The sequence below is a fragment of the Polyodon spathula genome, chromosome 21, assembly GCF_017654505.1.
Source record: "Polyodon spathula isolate WHYD16114869_AA chromosome 21, ASM1765450v1, whole genome shotgun sequence".
Classification (NCBI taxonomy): domain Eukaryota; kingdom Metazoa; phylum Chordata; class Actinopteri; order Acipenseriformes; family Polyodontidae; genus Polyodon; species Polyodon spathula.
In genome coordinates, this window is record NC_054554.1 from 5,124,511 (window position 1) to 5,146,950 (window position 22,440).

Below are 22,440 nucleotides of genomic sequence, written 5' to 3' on the forward strand. Positions count from 1 at the left end.
TTTTGTTGCCAATCGGGCGGGGTGCCAGGTGGCACTTATCCACGGCATGGATTGAAGCTTTCCCTCTAAGATTATTAAAGAGACATTTATTTTGAAAAAAGATGAACATTTAATAGATGTTGCCGGTTTGCCAGATTTATTTCTAGTTCTTTTTAAACACCAACTGTAGACGTAACAGCAGTTCTATTGTGAAGTCTGAGAGAACCTGTGTGCCTTCTGTGTCAGAATGTGTCTTTAACAAATGGCAGAAGTTCTGTATTTAGACATTCCTCCAGACAAGCAGCTAAAACAAATAACAGCTCTACAGGGAAGGCCATCTTAAGATGCGTGCAGGCTTTTAAAGGCATCAAGACCTGGGTTGTCAAATAGTGACTGTGACATAGTGAAAGCTGTCTAACAGGATGAATGTAAATACTATTCAGAATTTTTTTTAATCTATTCTTGTATCTTGCCAAGTCTTTTTGTCATTATTAATTACGCAAAAACGTTATGGTGGGAAAAAGTATGAATACCAGATTAAATTGGAAAGTTTTTTTGTTTTCTTTTGTTTTTGTTATATTGTATTAAAATACCCTGGGAACATTTAAGCATGGCTGTTTAATTGGATGATCTGAGAAGCTGGTTGTAGTCCAAAGCAATGCAGTTGTGTTCATCTCTAATTTAGATCTGGATTGCAAATAAGCAGTAATAATTTACAGACCCCCAATTAACAGTTCACATCTAGCCAAATTATATAAGGACATTTTCTTTTGTTTTCCCCCTAAACCTAAATGTTGTCCTCATGCACCTGTATATTTGCAGTGTTTCATTGTTTCCTGTTGCTCTGTATTCTGTCGGTACTTTCAAACTGGTGTTTTTTTTTTGTTTTTTTTTTGTTTTTTTTACAATTTTAACAGCAGCTTCTATGAAAGATTTTGACATTAAGGACAACTGTAAAGCATAGTTGGGGCCAACTATTTGATGATTCAACTCCTTGTATCTTTTAGGATATCTGTAAGTCACTCTGGTGCCATAGAACAGGCAACAGGTGTGAAACTAAGTTTATGCCAGCAGCAGAAGGGACCATCTGTGGACAAAACACGGTGAGTTATACATACGGAATATATTTAGGAAAACCAACTCCCAGTGGGAGGTCCTTCCAGGAAAGAGTTGTATAGTCTTTCCTGACCATTAACTACACAAATTAATTAGATAAAAAGGGAAAAAACAAACATAAAAAAAGAAAAAAAAAAAAAAAAAAAAACTAGTACATAAAAACAATTGCAATCCAAAAAAAAAGAAAAAGATCTAAAGAATGCTGCTTTTGTCTTTGGCAGAAATAAAATCTTAATCACCCAGATTTAGTGGTCTTAACACCCAAAGCCAGGCAGGATATGATCTACTGTTAGCTGATATTGACACCCGCTTTCTGCTCTTGTTTTGACAGTGGTGTCGGAGAGGCCAGTGTGTGAAGTTCGGGGATCATGGGCCCAAAGCTGTCCACGGTCAGTGGTCCCAGTGGTCAGAGTGGTCTGAGTGTTCAAGAACCTGTGGAAGGGGAGTAACATATCGCGAGAGACACTGCAATAGCCCAAAGTAAGCATATATCTGGAACTGGGTCTTACCATTATCTTTTATGTTTTTTTTTAATATAGTTGATGCATCTCTTTTTAGAAATTCAACAGTAATAAACACATTGTTTGTTGCAGTTATTAAAAATGAGCTCATATGACCTTTTTATGGTAATCCGAACAAAATGCCGCCTACGCTGTTTTGAGATGTGTGGTTTTGCTATTCTGGCAAGGACACCTTGTGGGAGCTTTCTAGAAATTCACATACTGTTTAAAAGACTATTCTTTATAAATATCTAAGTGATTAAAGAAAAAAAAAAACGTTATGAATAAGGCTGGAGTTTGAGTTAACTAATGCAGGTTTTCATTGGCAGCAGAGAAACTGCTCTGCTGAGTCAGCCAAAACAAATTAGAAATGACAGATGATAACATTTAAGAGGCTTGCAAATTACCAACAGTGCTGTAATGTCCTATGGACCACTCCTTTATGGTCTGAAAGGCTTTCAGGACTTACCTCAACCTACAGTTTCTCATCCCGGCTAAAGTATGTTGGGTACAAGGAATCAGAGAAACATAGCAATGTGAGCCCACGGAAGTGAGTGCTGTTAACAGTAGTGGCCTATAAACCTGTGTTGGCTCAAAGAGGATTATAGAACAGCAGTGGTACACCACAGATGTGGAGTGGTATAGCTTTAATATCAAGTTTGAACTGGAGTTGGAAAACCCTGGGCATAAAACTCTTGGTCTACGTTAAATACGGTGGCTTTCTAGAAAACATTGGTCTTCAGGATCTAAATTAAATGAATCTGCTTTACATACTATGTGGAATTTCTTTTTTTTTTTTTTTTTTCAACCCTTCTAACTTATCTTGAGATTAACTGTATTGAAAGCAGACCATGTGGGATGTAAATGCAGTAGTTTACTTGTGCATTAGGCAAGGGGAATACAGTTACAGTATACCAATCCTTTCTGTCTTCATCCCGTAAAATGCCTGTGGCTATTTCTGCTATAACGGTTTAAATAATTTCTATGCCAGGATTGAGGATTCTCCCTTGCTGCCACAAATTAACAGCATTTATCAGCTTGCTAGGAGGCATTACACAACCTTTACACCTCTTCCACTTGAGGCCAAATCAATTTGTTCTACTGATTTAATGACGGCGATAATATTGCTTCACTATGCTTCTGAGGGAATCCTGGTCTTAGGAATCCAGACTATCTGAGATCGTCAGTGCTTTACTCATTGTTCATTAATTTACTCATTATTCGTCAATGGTACTACTTTTAGGGTCCTCACTCAAAAGATAGGGACCATTATGCACTGATCGTGTCTGTCTCTCTACCTGGTGAACACCACAGCTGCATTGATTTTGCAGCAAACTCCTATAAAACTCAGGGTTAAGTATTTCAAGTTAGATGCCTAACAAAGAGCTGCTGTAGATCACTAAGTAATCCAGTTCAGAGTTACAAATTTAAATCTGCCAACACCATAACACAGTGATTGTGCAGGTGCCATCTTTTGGGTGTAAAAGTTAGAAAGTTTCAGCTTGGAAGACAATGAGGATAAAGACAAATCAGCCTGCAAATAAGTGTATTTCTCTGCCTTAGCATGTAAACAGAGTTTCTTAGGACACAGGCATGCATCCCAAAGAATGTGCCTTACTTGATTTAATCCTTAACAGGTGCTGATGAACCTAACTTGTTTTCACAGTGTAAGCGTCAATCACTTTTTGGAAGCTGGGAAGTGTATCACAGATTAAACATGGCTGAAACTTTTCCCACCATGCTGAGGAGGCTTGATCAGACCAGGATGTTGAGGAAGAAACTTGCAATGCTCTTCTTTACAAAATAAATAAAGCATTTCAATTGATTCCACATAAAGCACTTGGCAGGGTATACCTATTTATCTAAAAAAGTTAACGCCATATAGAAAGGTTCTTTATATTCATATTCATAGCTAATCATAACCATGTCAATTAATACCAAAAAGTTAGATCTGTACATCGTCTTTTAGTTTTTTAGTTAGTTTTTTAAAACTACAGTACTAGTTCTTAACACAACAGCATATTGACATTTTATCATCTTTTCCCATCTGTATGAAACATACATAGTTACTTTGAGGAACAGTTTATAGTTAAAATAAATAAGTAAATAAATACAACACTCATTTAGTTTCAACAAACAAAAAAAAAACCAAACAAAACTATTCTGCTGTTTACAAAACTGATGCTTTAGTTTGAATCAGCCTTTATTTGTGCAAAACTTGCACGTAAACAATATTTACTGTGGTTTATAAAAGTTAATTGTTTTAGACTGCGTCAAGCCTTTTTCAGGTTAAACAAATCGATTCCATCAGAGTAAGCCATTTGTTTTTATCCATTAGAATGTCTCCAATTGTCATTCGATTAACAGTACATGCCTCACTTAGGCAAGAAAACGTTTGCAATGTCTTGCTGACTTGCTTTCTTATTTTCAGATGTATACATGCAGATTTGTTTCTTTTGCTCTGTGTTAAATGTAGGGTCAACTTGACATGTTGTACTTTCTGTTTTGCTTTGGGAGGGTGAGTGTTGATGACATTGATATGAACATTCAATTAATAACGAATTAGGAAAGTGAGTCAAAGGTTAACTGCATAGCTGGAGCTACAATGATGGAAACTACAATGCTTATATTTAACTTGCTTGACTTGGGAAGTTGGCGGGTGGCGGACAGTGGGGTGGCGATATAATGGGTACAAGTAGCACTGTTTTTATATTGGTGACATTTGTTCAGAAAGAATAGTTGGTAGTGTGCAAGGGTGGAGTTATAAAGGGGGGGCAGTATAACACAGGACAACTGTGAGAATAAAAAAAAAAAAAAAAGACTACTACATGCCACGCAATACAAGATAAAAGGCTAGGAAAATATATCAGAAGATGGAACATTTTTTGAAGAGAAATGTTAGTGATGGTGGAGAGAGTTCTGGAGTAGCCAGAAAGTTAAAGCAAGTAGTGATAAAATATGATCCCAACTACATTACGTTTGGTTTTACAACAACGGGTGATCCATAGCCAAGTACCTCAGTACGTTGAATGTGGTGAGGTGTTGTCCAATGAAGCACTAAAGCCTTCAAAGCTGGAAAGGCATTTACAAACTAAACACCCTGGATGCATTTGAATGCCAAAAGAATATTTTGAAAGGAAGCGAGATCAGCTAAAAAGTCAACAGATGTCAACAACACATTCTAAAAAAAGCCCTGAAAGTGTCTTACCTTGTTGCAGCCTGTACCGCCCACTGTAAAAAAAAAAATCAGAGCATTCCCCTTTCAAACGACACTGTCGCTAGAAGAATAGTGGATATTAGTGGTGACATTGAAAGTCAACTTTTGGAAAGGATAGGACAGCTGGATGAATCTACAGATGTTTCCACCGCAGCTTTACTGCTCACCTTTGTTAGGTATTGTTGGAATGGTGACCTGCATGAAGGCATGTTTTTCTGTGATGAGCGGCCTACAAGAACAACTGTTTCCGTTGCCTTAACAGTTTTGTTGTTGAAAAGGGATTGGACTGGAAAAATAGTCGTTGGAGTATGTATTGATGGGGCCTGAATTCATGATGGGAAAACACTGTGGTGTGGTGAAACAAATGAAAGAAAAAGCATCAGAACAAAATGGATGCATTGTTTTTTACAATGGAGAGAGCCTGGCAACCAAAACAATGTTGTGCGGTGAAAACCGTGAACTGTATAAAAAATAATGCCCTGAATTCCAGATGCTTTGCAGCGTTGTGCGAGAGCGTGGAGTCTGATCATGTGCAATTACTATTTTACTGCAAAGTCAGATGGCTTTCTAGCGGAAAGGTGCTAAACTGCTTGTTTGAAATGAAGGAGGTTCATACATTTCTTGCTACATACATACATTTCTTGTAAGCTTGCTTACTTGTCTGAGATATTTGACAATGTCAACCAACTGAATCTGTCCGTTCATGGAAGAAACAGCAGTGTGTTCTTGGTGGTTGACAAAATTGAGGGATTTAAGAAGCAGCTCACACTTTGGAACACAAAAGTTAGAGGGGTGATTTGAAATGTTTGCTTTTAGAAAAACATCCCCACATTGACTTCTCCAATGTTGTATGTCGGTATTTAACTCAACTGTCAGAGACATTTTTAGCTATAAAAATATATATATTTTAGTTATTGTGAGGATTTGTATACTAACTTACTGTACAATTCGATTTGGTGCAAAATAATAGACAACACATCAATATAAAGGGTGCCTGCTAAGAAAGAATTAAATAATAATTGAGAAATTAGAGTTGTATGCCTGGTGGGGGTGCTAACGACGTTTTGATCACATGTGTGGGCCTTCACTCATGGGCCAGATAATTAAGTGGGCCTTGAGGTGGAAAAGGTTGGGAAATGCTGCTCTAGCATATAGATTCATTGCATAATGATTAATGGAATCTTAGATAGACACAGTGCACAATTTATTAACTTGACTGGGCATCTAATAGTGTGTTTTAATGCTATGATTTTGCAAACATTTTATGATATAACACTCAGAAGGTGGTGATCAATCCCAAGGAGAAATAGTAACACCTTTTATAACACCATTTTGTATTCTTCAATGTGTAAAGCAGCACACAGTTAGATAATATTCTAGCTGTGACACCACTGCCGGGAGCACAGCATGGCCTGGATCTTGTAAGCAGAGCACTGGCCAGAGTTCTTTGCTTTGAGGTTATACAACGCAAGTATGCCTAGAATGCCTTCATTTGAGAAACAAAGTTTACATGCTCAACAGAGGAATTGAATTGAGATAATATCTGTAATATCAAGTTAAAGCACCACTGTAGACTAGAGGATATTGGCATGTGTAACTTGGAGTTTTTTCCAGGATACCTGCCTAAATGGAAGAATAAAATGTGAGAGGATCTGGCATGTGTTGTAAACATAATCCTTATTAAAGAGCATGCTGTGACTATTATACTTTAGAGAATTATATTTTATTTTGTATTTATTTATTTATTTTTACTATACATTTGCCATGGTTTTTAATAATTAATTTCTATTTTTTGCTGTGTGCTTTATTATACTTTTATAAACATTTTCCAGGGAATATTCACATGCACGTACTGTATATAATGTTTAAAAAAAAAAAAAAAAAAAAAAAAAAAAAGCTTTACTGTTTTGTCTCTAGGCCACAGTATGGCGGGGAGTTCTGCCAAGGCTCCACTCGCTTATACCAGCTGTGTAATATCAATGCCTGCCAGCCCAACAGCGTGGACTTCCGGGCACAGCAGTGTGCTGAATATAACAGCAAACCCTTCAGGGGCTGGTACTACAAATGGAAACCCTACACAAAAGTAGAAGGTACAGTCACTTTATAATACCTGCTTCTACACTATGTGCGTGAGTGTGTGTTTACATGCATTTATAAATTACAGAAAATCTTTCATCACATACATTTTACATTATACAGTGCCAGTAGTGGAGATTATTCACTACTTATTAAACACAGTAACACAGTTATGATGTCTTGCTTTTACTATGGTTAGGGAAAAACAACAAAAAAGTTACAGGCATGTATGATGCGAACAGCCTTTTCTCGTTCCCAAAGTTTTCTTATGTATGAAAAGTAGTTTCCTGTAATATTATTCATACTTCACAGTAACACATATTTATATAGTATGGATTTTATTAAACATTAACATGTTGGTTCATTGCAATTTGTTTTTTCTTTTTAATTGTTATTAAACATCAAGATGCCTAGTTCTTAAGTTCTAAGAAGCGGATTTGTTAAGTGTAAGCTGATGAAACATGTACTTGCCTGTCCTCACAGAGTGTGAGTTAATAGGCTATTAAAAAGCCTTGGGGACATTTTAACTCCCAAGAATTATTTTTCTAGATTAATATTATCCCATTTGGAGCAGATATCATGAGGTATAAGTGTATACACTTTTTTTTTGTTTTTTAATGATGAAAACGGTCGCCTAACCAATGGAAATTGATTTTTAATAGTACATTATGTAGTGAGTTAGCAGATGCCGTATGCAGCAACATAGTGGTACTCAAAAGAACTTTCACTTTCAGATACTCAATCAATAGTTTAACTATCTGAATCTACTGTTACTTTCAATAGCATTAACAGTAATAAAAAAAAAAAAAAAAAAAAACCTCCTCTTGCCTAAACAGATCAGATGTAACTGTTCAAAACCCTTTTACATCTTCTTAGATGTTATAGTAGTGTTTTTCAATATGTGCAGTATAAAGGCCTGCCTGTATAGTACTGTATGAGGGCAATATTCCCCCCCCCCCCCCCCCCCATTAGCGTCACTGGGATTTACTGTTGGTTTCAAGAGGTAGAGTCTTTCCTTGGAGTAACTGAGCACTTAAGCGTTGAGCATGGATTCAAATCCTGGATTTTTTTTTTTTTGGCTTAGATTTGTCAGTTTATCTCCCCAACCTGAAATGTTTTGATAAGTACAAACAATAACATAAACACTGCATAGTGATCATCATACCAGAATAGTGTAAAGAGAGTTATAGTATGTGGTGTTAATTCCAGTAAATCTTACATTTTATATATATATATATATAGTTTCTCAGATGTACCTATGTCCTTTTTTTTTTTTTTTTTTTTTTTTTTTTTTTTTTTTTAACTAAACTTTGTTTTTATTTATTAATTAACATTAGTACAGTATATGCTCATGTTTCAAATGCTGTAATTTAAATACACATTTGTCAGCTTTAGATCAAAGGAGTAGAAACTGGTCATAAAAATCTGAAGGGAGAAATGTTTTGGGATTATTATTATTTTTTTTTTTTTTTACTTTTCCTAATGTCAGTACTTTATAACAGAGCCAGTATTACCCATTTTGCATTAGCTTTGTCTTAATTTAATACACCCTCCTCATAGAAGGGGATAAAATAGCAAAAAACCGAACAAGGTAATACTCGGCTCATTAACTATGGCAATGTGAACCTGAGTACAGCCAAAAATGTCCAAGTCACCCATTGCAGACCCCCACCTGAATGGCTCAAGCAATGGAGCTGCACTTGATTTGGCAGGGAGGTGATGCATGAAAATACAACTGAGTTAGCCAAATGACCATATGTTCATTGATCATACAAGGTAGTAACTGAAATGCTACGTTTACATAGTATTGCACTTTGCATGCAATGTTCTCATCAAGTTCATTTTTTAAAAACTATTTCTAGATATTTATGAAGTGCTATTGCTATTGGTAGAAATTCAGACAGCATTTTGTATTGAGGCGTTCTAGTGCTTTTTTTTTCTTTTTCAGTGGAAGACATTTGTAAACTATATTGCATAGCAGAAGACTTTGAATTCTTCTTTGCAATGTCGAGCAAAGTTAAGGATGGGACCTCCTGCTCTGATCACAGGCATGATGTGTGCATTGACGGGATCTGTGAGGTACGGTAAACCCCAGTTTCTTCAGATATCTTGTATTGCTGTTTCATGCATGTGCAAGTATATATTATTTAATTACATAAGCAATGGACAATGGAATAAAGACAGATGGATGCCTGCTGAGCAGTTCAACAAAAGCCAGTAAATGCATTGCTATGCTATTCTGATGTAGGAAAAAAAAAATCTGCCGTACCAATGCAGATTACTCAATTCATTTAGGGGAGGGAATATTCAAATGACCGTGTCTGCTTACTAAGCAGGAAAAGAGTGACTCTGAATATCATGAGGAGAGCTTCATGCGTTGCCATGAAGATAAAAGCATTTAACAAGAGAAATTAATTAATGTGTTGCTGCACACACACACACACAATGATATAAAATATAATTTCTACAAGTTGTACTGCTTAGAATGGGGGGGGGGGGGGGGGGGGGGGGGGGGGGGGGGGGGTCAGTAAATTAACCCTAGTTTTGTGCTGTCTGGATCGGAGCAGGCGTAGTTAATATTTGGACTAATACCCCCACTGAGGCTGTTCTTCACATGTTGTAGAAATAGAGCTTTTCATAACTATTTCTATACATGGAGCTTGGAAATGGGCAAACCGATAGTGCATATCCTATTTTTATTATAGTAATCCTTTACATTTTGACAGCCGTACACTGTGTACGTGTTTTAACTTGTTTTAAATGTCTATTTCAGCCAGTAGGATGTGACCAGGTTCTGGGCTCAAAAGCTGCACTAGATGCCTGTGGCATGTGTAAGGGGGAGAACTCAACATGCACATTCTTCAAAGGGCAGTACCACCAGCAGCACAGAGTTAATGGTAAGTTAGAAACAAGTTACAGGACTGGGTGGTGTGAAAAGCTCTAAGTATATGTTTGTAAAGTTAAGTGCAAATCCATCCATTATTCAGAGTTTGTTTGTAATTATATCATGCTTACTCACTGTAAGCACTGCTGAGTTCATATCTGTTCCTAGATGAACCAACACATAAATGTAAATCTTGTCTTCCCATCACAGACTGCCAGTATTACAAAGGGTTGAGTTCAAGATCCCCATACAAAAATAGGGCATGCCTCAGATCTCAGTGCTTTATTTGATTTGATATAGTCATGTGGTCATAATCATATGGCTATGAAGTATATATCAGGAGAAACATGCTGTAATTAGAAAACAATTGTGGAGATGGAGAGTAATTGTGAATTTTGTTTTATATGGTGCTTTTCTATATTGATCAGACAGCATGAATTGAGTTGCAGATTCCATTAGCCTGCAGGTGAGCCCTCATCTTATATTTATACTGTAAGCTAAGACTTGTCCGGAGTATCAAAACTTTACCTCATAGTTCAGAGATATATATCTACATCTCTTCTTTGGTTGATATCCCATATGGGTTGTTACGCAAGGCATAACAATTTCCTGCGGTATACTGAAGTGTATTAGAAAACCTTCATCCACCAATCAGAAAGCTCCACTGGCAGGCACTACCCCAGGGTAGATCTCCGCAGAACATTCAGACAGTAATGTCCTAGAATCTGTTATTGTATGGATATAGCATAGACGAAATATGACAAGTCATTGCATAAGCAAAACAAATATTTACAGTTTACATTTACCTTGCTAAACTTATAAGTGAGGTCTCTTTACAAATCTCCAAAACTATGTGTTCACCTTTTTTTAAAGTAAAAGCTTTTTGGAAATAAATGGTTTGTAAAGCCTTTAAAATGTTTATTGAAAAATGCATCGAACCCGAGACAATCAGTCAAAGAACAAACCAGCTGGGCCCTCATCTTAACCTCAAAGCTGAGATCCTTAGAACTTTTCTCTTTTTTTTAGGATGATACCCTTTCTTTCGTGCCGCTACCTGATGTTAAGAAAACAGCTTACAAAGATTTGTTTCCCTTTGTTTCTCCAGATTATTATTCAGTAGTCACAATTCCAGCAGGAGTCCACAGCATTCAAGTGCGTGAGATGGAAATCTCCACCAGTTATCTGGCCGTCCGTAGCTTGAAGAAGAAATACTATCTGACAGGAGACTGGACAGTTGATTGGCCGGGACAATTCCCCTTTGCTGGAACCGTGTTTGACTATCAACGCTCCTTTAACCGTCCAGAAAGCCTGTATGCGGCCGGTCCGACTAATGAGACGCTGGTCTTTGAAGTAAGATTTCCTCTGTTCATTCCATCACTGATGTCCATTACAAAATTAGCAGTGACAACTTTGGCAAAATGCTCTATCTAGCTCTCAGTCAGAATAAAAGGTTCCATGAAGAATTGCATAGTGTAATGCTACTATTCAGGATTCATTGTATTGCAGGCCCGCTACATCTGAGGGCCTTTCATCAGTAAAGGGTTTATGCAGGGTGAGCCTTTACTCAGGGCTGAATCTGTGGGGTAAATAGAAGCCGTGTAAATGTTGGAATATACTGACCAGCAACATACTCAAACAGAAGACTCTTTTATTTGGCACTTTTCAAACAGCAGATTTCTTCGTTTTATAAGGATGTGCAGCAGGGGATATAGGTTTTATGAATGAAATATGTCAGAAAGATTAATTATTGTACAATTAAACAAGAACTAATCAGAAGTATAGATATGCAAATTATCTAGTTCCTGCTAGATTTTCCTTCTTTATTCATGTGATCTTGCTTAATAATAATAATAATAATAATAATAATAATAATAATAATAATAATAATAATAATAATAATAATAATAATAATAATAATAATAATAATCATCATCATCATCATCATCATCAATATGAAATCTCTAAAATGTAGCAGTCTGAACAAACCGTTTTACTGCTGGAGAATCCTCAAAACGTACATCTTGTTGGAGGTTGCATTGCTAACAGTGCCCCTGTAAACGGTGCCAATTACCCTTTTTTGATGGTTCAAGCTAAAGGCATGTTAGGGAGTAGAAAGCAGACCAGGTGAGATGTATATGTTATGTTAATCACCATGGCCGCGTAGAAAAGTGATCTTTTAAAAAGGTACTGCCAAGAATCCCTGTGGCTGTGTCTCGCCTCCTGCTAAAGTGAAAACAAGATTTAAACCAGTAAATATGGTAAAAATGTCAAGGTGAAATCCCTGGAATGCCTTTGTCGTCATTGTTCAGGTAATTTTGAAGAGAGTGCTCCCAGTCATTGAAATGCTTGTGTAGACTTTATGACCAAGAGACAAGCTCAGTAGGCATGTGCTTTATTGCTTTCAGGTCCCTGCAAGATACTCTGGGATAAAATTGGCTTAATCACACAGTGCAAAGTATTTAGAGAGAGAGTTTTTACTGTAGTCGTCTAGTTAAAAAAATAATTGCGTGATCATATTGGGCAGTATTATATCATTGGCCCATGGTTATATATCCATACACAGCTGTATAGAGGCAGATACAGTAGCTTCCTATGCAAAAAAAAAAAAATCCATTTAAGTTTTGTCTTCCCTATTTTATTTATTATTTTGTTTCAGGTGAACTGCATTTTTAGTACTCGGATCCCTTAAAAGGTTGTTTTCTGTATCTTAGTACAGTTGCTGACAGTTGCAACTAACCTGTACCATATGCTGTAGATAGTGTTTAATAGTTGGGAGAACAGACAGTGAGTACTAATAAAAATATTCTGCTTTCTGACTTCCTAATTTGTGCAGCTGTTTGGTGCTATAAGATATTTGGATTTCATAAGAACCTTCAACAATATTTCAAACAGTGTGGCTGGTAAGCCCTGGGTCAAACGGAAATTTGATCCAGACTATGGAAATTCTTTCTGTTGCTTTTTTCTTACCTGCGACCCGCGTTAGCAGCCAGGAAACCAAAAGTCAGGGATACAGCTGGTTTGGTGAATTTATTATCTTTGTTTGAAAAGCTAATTCAGAGTGAAAAGGGTACTTATTTGTGCAGGAGAGTTCAGTTTACTCATTGTTTTAACTCGGTCTTTAACTTGGGAATATCTGGCAGGATTCAACTGCAGCGGTTATTGCAACTTAAGAAGCTGTAAATTGTATAGCTCGAGACCTGAGGTCAGGACTGCTTGAGTGTTGTGTCTAAAATCAGGTGGCTGGTGTGTTCAAGGTAAACATTAAACAATTCTGCTCAAGGAGCTGGAAGTGTTTGAGGACATATCAGACAGCAGTAAGTTTGGACTGAATTGTTGACTGGTTGAAAAATTGAATGTTTCCGGTTTTGTACATTCTGAAGCACCCGGTGTTTGTCTAAATGTTTTCAGGTTGATAGTTTGCCATTTCTTTCTCTCTTTTTTCCCGTACGTTTATTTATTTACTCTTTTCTGATAACATCTATTGCATTGAATTTAATTCAAACTATATGTTTAAAAAAATTGGCTTTTTTTTTTACTTAAAAAGGTACAACAATTATTTAAAGAGTGATGATGTTAATTTAAAGGAATCTAGAAAGAAAAAAAAAAAACAATTACCAGACTTTCAACATTCACTTTCTCTAATGATCTGGCCATATATAATCTGGTTCTTCACCAGATGAGACTGATTGGCCCATTACAATTCAATCCTGTAACAAGTGTAGAATATGAAGCAGTTTACTTATGTCAATACAAAAGATCTGTTTGGATTAGTTTCAGTCACTCTGTGCTCTTCCGGCTATATAAACTCTTAAAAAGATCTCAGTCTTGTTGATTCCTCTTGCATTGAGTTTGTAAACAGATTAGGACTTACAAAAAAACTATTAACCTTAGAGCTATTGGATGATTTAAAACAAAATGTCAGTGACTTGGGAGACTACAATGGGGATACTCTCTAATAGCTTTTCCACCCTTAAATCTTTTTTGACTTCCTCCTAGTCTGAAAATGGAAACACCAGTTTAACACATGCTTGTTTCTAATGGCTTACTGGTAGTATGTTACATTGCAAATACAATTTAATATAGTTTGTTTTGTGTGTGTGTGTATATATTAAAAAAAAAAAAAAAAAAAAAAAAAAAAAAAAAGGTATAGTGGAAGTGCTTTCATGAGTACAATTAAGCATGGAAAAAACATAAACAGGTGTGGTGTATTCATTTTTTTTTCTTGAAATTGCTCTTACAATACCCTGTGATTTTATTGATTTTATTAACTTTGTTGAATCTGATATTGTTTTAATACCCTTGTAACTTTTTAGCTTATAGACAGGTTTTGCTGCATGTTGCATCAGCATTAAGGGAAGGAAATACAAGGCTTTAAAATCAATTTTCTTACTTCCTGTACATGTGAGCAACCATCTCTCTTTCGTTGTGTTAAAACATGTTGATGCAATGCCATAGATCAAAAGCATTACAGGTCTACTGTTTCTTCCTGCTACCTATTAACTTAGCAGCTGGATCCTTCTGAACATATGTACACAGCACGGTGATTAAATTCCAAGAAATAACAGCAGTTTTTTTTTTTTTAATTATTCCAAAGAGTTGTATTTTAAGATATCTTTATATCTTTAACTAAATAATTATAAAAAAAAAAAAAAAAAAAAAAGAGCCAAAAGATATTCAACACAAGAAAAATGGAACAAGTGATAATGTTGCTAGTGTGATGCCATCATCACTAGGAAGTTGCAGATTTTTAATCATGTCGTAGAACCAGATTGGATTACAAGCCAAAGGAAGATTAAAGGGTAATGCTACACACATTGTTCAAATTGATGTGTTCAATCATAAAAATAGTGGGTAGAGAGCCAGATTACAGTTTTTCAATGCTTTTCATCAGACATGATTGCTTTCTAATTTTGAAAGGTGCTGCTGATACTATTTGAAACTACTGTATATAGTGTACAAATGAACAAAAAGTAATCCTGAAGCAAATTTGCTGTTCATCTTAAACAATGTATATGTGGTGGTGTTATTACGGTTGATGTCGTGCACGATTTATATTTAAGCCTTCTTACTATATACCGGTATGCCTTTGATTGGATAATACAATAAGATTGCATTGAATGTGGAAACATTACTGTCACCCTCCTGACGTTTTTATTTGTATTTCATTTATTTTTTTGTAGGCAGTGAGACAGTGAGATGCTTAAATCTAGGATTATTATTGTAGCCCACTTTCAACTGTGCATGCATTACTCTTTCAAGGTTTTTACGTTGGAAGAGAGTCACACCCTGGAGTTTGAGGTTGTTCTCTGGTAATCCAGAGACCTGTCAAATAGATTTTTTTATTTACTTATTACAGATACTTCTGCAAGGCAAGAACCCTGGCATCGCCTGGGAATACACCTTACCCAAGAGCCTGAATGACAGCAAGACCACTGCTACACAACACAACTACACCTGGGTGGCCGTCAGATCAGATTGCTCAGCCTCATGCGCTGGAGGTGAGTAACATCCCCACCAGCAAAAATAACATTGTCCGCATAGAGTGAAAAGAGACACCAAGCCACTCAAAGTACCTTGGTCAGGTTTGAAAGATCAAGGCTTTTGGAGACCTAGGAAGGTCCATTATCAGAAGTTTTCAGAGCGAATCTAACTTCCTACAGTAGAATGTTCTTGGTCTTCTGTCTTCCTTTTCTTTCTTTCTTTCTTTCTTTCTTTCTTTCTTTCTTTCTTTCTTTCTTTCTTTCTTTCTTTCCTATAAGCTTATATAAAACAATTATAATAATAAAGTGCTGTAAGACTATAAAAATTCCATACATGCAACATTTTTCTCTTAGGTCAAATGTCAATAAAGGCTGTTTGTCTACAAGACCATTACACACAGGTCAACTCATCCTTCTGCAATCCACGCACTAGACCTACAATCGGAACTAATGTCTGCAACACTCAACCATGCCCCGCTTTGTAAGTTTACATTTTCCTTGTTTGAGGTTTTGTGCAGTTTATTTAGAAATATATCATTTTGATTGTCAGAACACAATGAATGGTCATGTTAGCTGCAGAAAAAAAAAAAAGTTTTGAAAGATTATTCAGACACAATGTTTCTTCCCAGTTGTGGTATTACATTAAAATTAAATTTTAAACCCCAGTTATACACTGACATCAAAACATACACTTTAGAATTTAACAGGAGGCAGGGTGATCTGATTTCCTTTAACCTGATTTAAATTAAATATGTTTAAGACCTATTACATGCCTGGACAAATTGAATTCATCTGCTTTAGGCCCTGAGCCATTTCCAGCTGTACTCATATTTATACAAAAAAGCTGATGATCCTGTGGATCACAATGGAATGTGGGCTATGTTTGCACATGGGCTGCTTGAATGGAGTAAGAAGACCACCCTTTTAGTTTACTGTGGTATACTAGGGAAAAAGCACAGTAGAAGGTCTTTCGTATGGTATTTTTGTTATGTGGATCATGCAGATACTATTTCAAAGGTACTGGTAATGAAAAGTTCTTTGCTGCACTGCTACCTGATCACTTTATCACCTACAGCAGACATTTATCTGCAGCTATGGCCAAAAGCTAAAAGCATAATAAAGCAGAAAATAATCTTATGCCCAGTTTATTAAAACTTAAGATATAAAGTTAGAAATACCTTCAGACATGTGTAACTTGTCTTGAACAGAGTGGGCAAATCTAAAAGAGATCTAAAAGCCTTTATTTTCAAAAGCTGCAAAAGGCTTGCAACCTCTGATCGCATAATGTAGCAATTGAGACAGGTATGATGAAGCAAGGTGTTCATTCTCTGTGACCAGGACTGAGGTCAGTGCAGCAGAGCCTGCAGTCTGTTTATTTACTTTTGTTTTATTACTCAAAGCAAAATGACCCACTCTAGGGAAACATTAACTGTTATTGTGCATGGAAAAACAGACTTGAGCATCACATCAAACATTAGCATCTATCATTTTTGTCTGTTCTTTGTGTCTAATGCTGCTGAATTCTTTTACCGCTTAGGAGCAAAGTAGATCAGCAGCAGCTTGTATGTTAAGTCTCCGAATGGAAACAAAGGGACTCAGTGGATAACTCTGGTCCCTGCGGCATGTTTTTTTTCCCGTAGCCATCAGGATTTACATATCCTCTAGACATCAGCTAGCCTGCCCGGGAGACTGTGGGTATAGGATGAGTCAGCACTGAAAAACAATGCTTGCCAATGTTTATGTTGGTAGTACAGTATCCACCACTTACACCGTACAGGGTTATTTTGAGCAGCTGTTTATATCGGGCTATTTATATATTTGCCGTTGGGCATTCCCATTGATTTCAAAAACAAAGGCATTGTTTATACAGTGTTAAGCATGCCATATACTTCGGGCAAACTCAGCTGTTTGGATCTCGTTATGTGCCATTCACGTAGATTTCAATAACAAATGCACTGCTTATTACTGTAGTAATCGCTTGTACTAATCTACCAATCAGCTGTTTACAAAAGGCAGCACTTTACTGTAGTAAAAGCTTAACAGATTGATCAATCAGCTGTTTGCACCTCATTACTGAGTGATTACCCCTGTGCTGTACCTTGGCTACTTAATCCCTGTATGCAGTGTCGGGTTTACAGTTCAAAAAGAAATCACTGACTGCAACAGCAAGCATGGCTGGAAAGAGAAGAGCAATTAGCATCGGCACGAAAATTCAGTGTAAATGTCTCTTTTCACCAGAACTGTCTAAGCACTTTGTGAAAAATTCCACCGGGAACTGGTCAGGGAATACCCACGTGTGAACGAGTGGCTTGTAGTGCACAGGTACAGTGATGGTGCAGTGCTCTGGAACAGACAAGCACAAGACCGTTCACAATTAACAGCTCTTTATTTCCTGCTGGGTTTCGTGTTGACAACACTTTAAATAATAAGCACAGGCTCTACACAACAATGTGTATTGCTCCGGGCACAAGGTGGGTTACAGTCCCGAAAGAATAAGACACATAACACAAACACAGACACGTCTCCTGACAGTGGGTGCTGTAGTGCAGATGCGCGGTGAAAAGGCAAACACAGATGTAACAACGTGGCAGTGTAGTCCAGGGTTTGGTGCTGGTGTGTAGCGACAGCTCCTGGTTCATGTTAGCAGTCTCGCGAAACAAACAATGACAGTTAGCTGACAAACAAACAAAACACGAAACACTCATGGTAGTTTTAAATTTCTCTGGTCCATGTAGTTTAACCATAAACCAAGAAACGGATCACTGGGGTCTCATACCCTAAATCCCCTCAGTTATGCCCTCTTTCGGGGGCACGGCCAATCATCTCCAATCCGTGACATTTAAGGCACTCATTTCTGGTATCGTGGCCCCGCCCCCTTCCTGAATGTCTGGCTTCTGCCTGGCCTTGGAATGAACTGCCAAACCATCCATCCGGAGGTACTCTGTTCCATGCCCTCACAGTTCAGGAGGGAGATTGTTGACGAGGATTCATCTTTTCTCTGTCGCATCACGTTAATTTTTTAACAGGTAATACATGTACTGCGTGCATTATCTTTATCACTGTGCTGTTCTGTACACCTCGCAATAGATTTAAAATGTTATCTTAAATGTTATTTAACAGGATAGCCCCACTTAGACTTTAGTCTTTTTTAGCAGAAGGGGTACAGTGAAGCCAAAATGTCCAGGCCAATTACTTTTTGTGTCATTTACTGCAGTTTGAAGGTTTGTGTACTTTTGCTACGAGTTAGCCAGCTTGAAAGTATATTACTGTAACTGGGGAACACAATCTAAGGCCTGTTCCAGAATATAAATTAGTGTCCAATAATTCAAATTGCAAAGTACCCTTGTATTTTCACTGTACTTTAGTTAAAGGGCCTTTCATTAATTCACAACCCTCATAATTTCCCAATTTGTTGATGTGTAAATCAGGGTGCAAAATAAAGAGGTTTACTTCCAAAAACAAATTGTACTGTGTTACACAACAATACCCCACTATACCTGCAACCTCTACTATGATACTAACCCTAAAAAATCCATTATAAACAGTAGTCTACCCATATATAAAAACACACACTCGAGAAAAGCCCCTTATCATTCCAGCAAATATCTGTAGTGCTGACAGGTCTATCCGTGTTTTATTGTAGAGAAAGGGTTTAAATCCCAGAGAGGCAGGATCAGTCTAGGCAGCCAAGAATCTCTGCCACCACTTCGGCCAGACACTGTGATCTTTCACTTGTAAGAGCCACAGGATTCTGTGTTTTGTGGACCAGAGGAGATAAAAAAAAAAATAATAATAATAATGAAGGATAGGGAGGGGGGACCTCTAACTGTATCTGGAACCTGAAAATGTCATCAAAAAGATACATGTTAACGTTTAAATGGTTTTGCAGTGTCCCTGGTTCTTAACTGTGAGCTTGAATTTGATTTTATCGCATTGCATCTGTACAGTCAATTACACTTTTCCCTTAGGTAAACTGTTGTAACAAGGGGTCTCCCCCTTTAGAAATAACAATGGATACACATTGTGTTACAGACCCTTTATTCGGAACGATCGTTGAAAGTGAGGCAGTTAGAAGTTACAATTGGAAATGTATACATTTTGTATCTATTAAGAAGATTTACACCATCAACCTACAATGAACTTATTGTGATATTTAATAATATAACACTGATAAAAAACAAAACACAAATGATACACCTTGGATACACTAATTGGATGTGTTTCCTTGTAGCATATCTTTAGTATTACGTTTCTAGTAGTACAATATGAGTTGTACTACTACAATATACAGTGATTTCAAATTTTAATGCCTCACCTACCTCATTTCACTTTGATGATTTTTCATTACACCGCAAAACATTAGAAAAAGACATGAAAATTTTCAGTTTTCAAAAATATTGCATAAATATTGTTTTTCAATTGTATGGCTTCAAATATACCAGATATTAAGATATTCTCTCTCTCACTCTGTGGGTATATATGTGTGTGTGTGTATGTATGTATGTATGTATGTATACACACATACACACATACATTATGGTATAACCAAAATTGGTTTGCAGTGAAGCTTGACAGTCAATTTATCCATATATATATATATATATATATATATAATATATATATATATATATATATATATATATATATATCACAAAGAAAACATAAACATCCCCTGCCCTTTACCAGCTTTGCTGGTTTAGTTGATTCTGCTGTTTCCAATATGGTTCGTGTAATGTTAATTTCCCAAACAGCAGTTTTGTGTTTCCCTTCAAATTTGTAAGTTGATTTGAAGGACACAAAATCCAAATAGCCAATTATGTGGCGGGTCCTGAAAAGGGCAGAGGTAGGGATCCGTTTGGAAAGTACCACACGACCCCTGCTTCAGCAGTTTTTTGATGTCTGTATATATAGCCACACTATTGTCTGAATACTAATTTACAGTAATCTTCCTGCCCAAACAAACTTTATTTTGGTTCAGCTTTTATCTGAGGCCAAGACTCCCAGATCCCAAATGTTGGAACTATCTTTAAGTGGCAGTCTGCAAAATTGAAAAGTATTCACATTTTTTTCACTGTGTTTTCTGGGCCTACTTGGCATGTGCAATGCCTCGCACACATGATTTATTCTGACATTAAAATAAATACACATACATACAAATACATATTTATTTTCACAGTAATGTAAAAGCGAAAAACGGTTAAGTACATTCTTTAACATGCACAGAATACTTCTGATATTTGATGTTGAAAGTTGTTGTTTTGCTTTAGTGGAACATCAAATTATGTCAATCAGAATATCCTTTTAGATGAGCTGAGTAGTTATTCTGGTGCTATGATTACACTGTGCGTTAAGAGCTAAGCACTTCCAAATTAGTGATGATATTCAAAAATGTGGGGAAGAAAGGTGAAAATGTGGAAAATAAGGTGAGGGAGAGGGAAATTAAATCGAATTGTGCTGCCTTTACAGCTGGTCGGCAGGGGAATGGAGCACGTGCAGCAAATCCTGCGGACTGGGACAGCAGTCCCGTCAAATCCAGTGTCTCCGGAAGGTGTCCTTCAAGCGGGAGGAGGTGGTAGCGCACTCTTTGTGTCCTGTGATGACACCCGCCCAGGTACAGGCCTGCAACAACAAAGCATGTCTGCCTGAGTGGAGTGCAGGAGCCTGGTCTGAGGTAAATATGGAGGACTATTCAGACCCTGTAATCTAAAGTATGAAACTGGTCAGTCTTTCAGTCAAAATTCTGTAAGTGAAAAATGAAATTCAGTCGTTTTACGTGTGTGTGTGTGACAGAGAGAGGGAGTAACTGTGTGTAATTACTCATAATAAAATAAGACAGAATTAGTAACAAGGGTTTACTTCAGTTTTGGTCCCTAATGGCATTAAAATCTGTGTTCTTTTTATTTATTTATTTTGGTTTGCTTAGTGAGCTGGTTTGCTTAGTGAGCTGTTCATGAACTGTTGCGCTGCCATCTGTTGTTTATGCAAGGATCTGCAAGGATGAACTTGATCAGATGAGAACTGTAATTGTAATTTTAAACATTTTATAAAGGACAAATCCATTCATTTAAAATGTCGTTAATGAAACCTTATTTAATACTGATTTCTATATTTTCTAAATCCCTTAACTAAACAGTGTGTCATTTTTTAGTTGGAGGGAAGGAAACATTTGTCTAAGTGACAGAATAGCTCAGATAGAGAAGTTAATGAAATTCAAGGAGCAAGGAACATCAGTCAGTAGGCTAGTGTTACTAACATATTAATATAGTTTTCTACGAATATTCCTAATATTCGTAGGCTATGCCATGATTTTTGTAAGATGCAGCATAGTGTGACAAAGCTATTAATCTTATCTGGTGACAGAGATCTCCATTTGGATGGTGTATAAAGTTCATTTGTCATCAGCCTAAGACTGAAACAAAAAGGAGGTATGACATCATTGGCTATTCATGACTGGGTGTTGTTGCACTGGCAGACGTGTATTAGTTTTGAGGAAGAGAAATGTCAAAGGACGTGTAGTATCTAATTTTTTCAATGTGAATTGAAATAGCGAAATTACAATAAAAACAGTTAAACCTGCTTCCAGTTAGTCTTTGTAAAGTGCCGATACTTTATACAGTAGATCAAATACCATATTTAATGCTAAGCAATAAACGTGCATAAACTGTATAAATGTTTTCAGTTAGGATTTTGGTTAGAGTTGTGTACAAACCACTTAACATTAGAAGCTTACACTGAAATTCAGGGGAGGATTATTGAACGATTGCTCTCTTATTAGGATTATTGAATAATTGCACTCTCATCAGATCGCATGTAATATAAATCTCCCCAACTTCCACCTTAATGCAAACAATCCCTTTGTTGAGGTAGGAAGGGCGTGGCTTTGTTACGGTTGACCCTGCTGATCTGGCATCGCCAGATCAGTCCCTCTTTCAGAAGTTGGTGGCTGCTTCTTCTCCTCTTAACCCTTTGCAGTCCATTTATTCAGCTCTTGCCAGGTGCGTCAGGTACAATTTATTTTCATATGCGCTTTTATTTTTTTAAAAAATTGGTTTAAAAGGCATTGAATCGCAAAAGGACACTCAGTACGGTATCTACAGCCAAGCTCCACCCCTTGTTCGTTGTATTTTTCACATACTTCTTTATAGACGTGCATACTGATAAATCCTCTCCTGATCGCTCGTTTTATCA

At 36.8% G+C, this 22,440-nt stretch overlaps 1 protein-coding gene across 1 annotated transcript in view; it reads left to right on the forward strand.

The window, feature by feature from the left end:
* Positions 1 to 22,440, forward strand: part of LOC121296097 (A disintegrin and metalloproteinase with thrombospondin motifs 18-like) — a 45,281-nt gene that overhangs the window by 19,214 nt on the left and 3,627 nt on the right. The window contains exons 11-19 of the mRNA XM_041221297.1: positions 987 to 1,082; positions 1,427 to 1,575; positions 6,730 to 6,902; positions 8,837 to 8,967; positions 9,662 to 9,785; positions 10,878 to 11,122; positions 15,129 to 15,270; positions 15,607 to 15,733; positions 20,719 to 20,923. Of these exons, the coding sequence (XP_041077231.1) occupies positions 987 to 1,082; positions 1,427 to 1,575; positions 6,730 to 6,902; positions 8,837 to 8,967; positions 9,662 to 9,785; positions 10,878 to 11,122; positions 15,129 to 15,270; positions 15,607 to 15,733; positions 20,719 to 20,923 (1,392 nt within the window). The remainder of the gene's footprint in view (positions 1 to 986; positions 1,083 to 1,426; positions 1,576 to 6,729; positions 6,903 to 8,836; positions 8,968 to 9,661; positions 9,786 to 10,877; positions 11,123 to 15,128; positions 15,271 to 15,606; positions 15,734 to 20,718; positions 20,924 to 22,440) is intronic.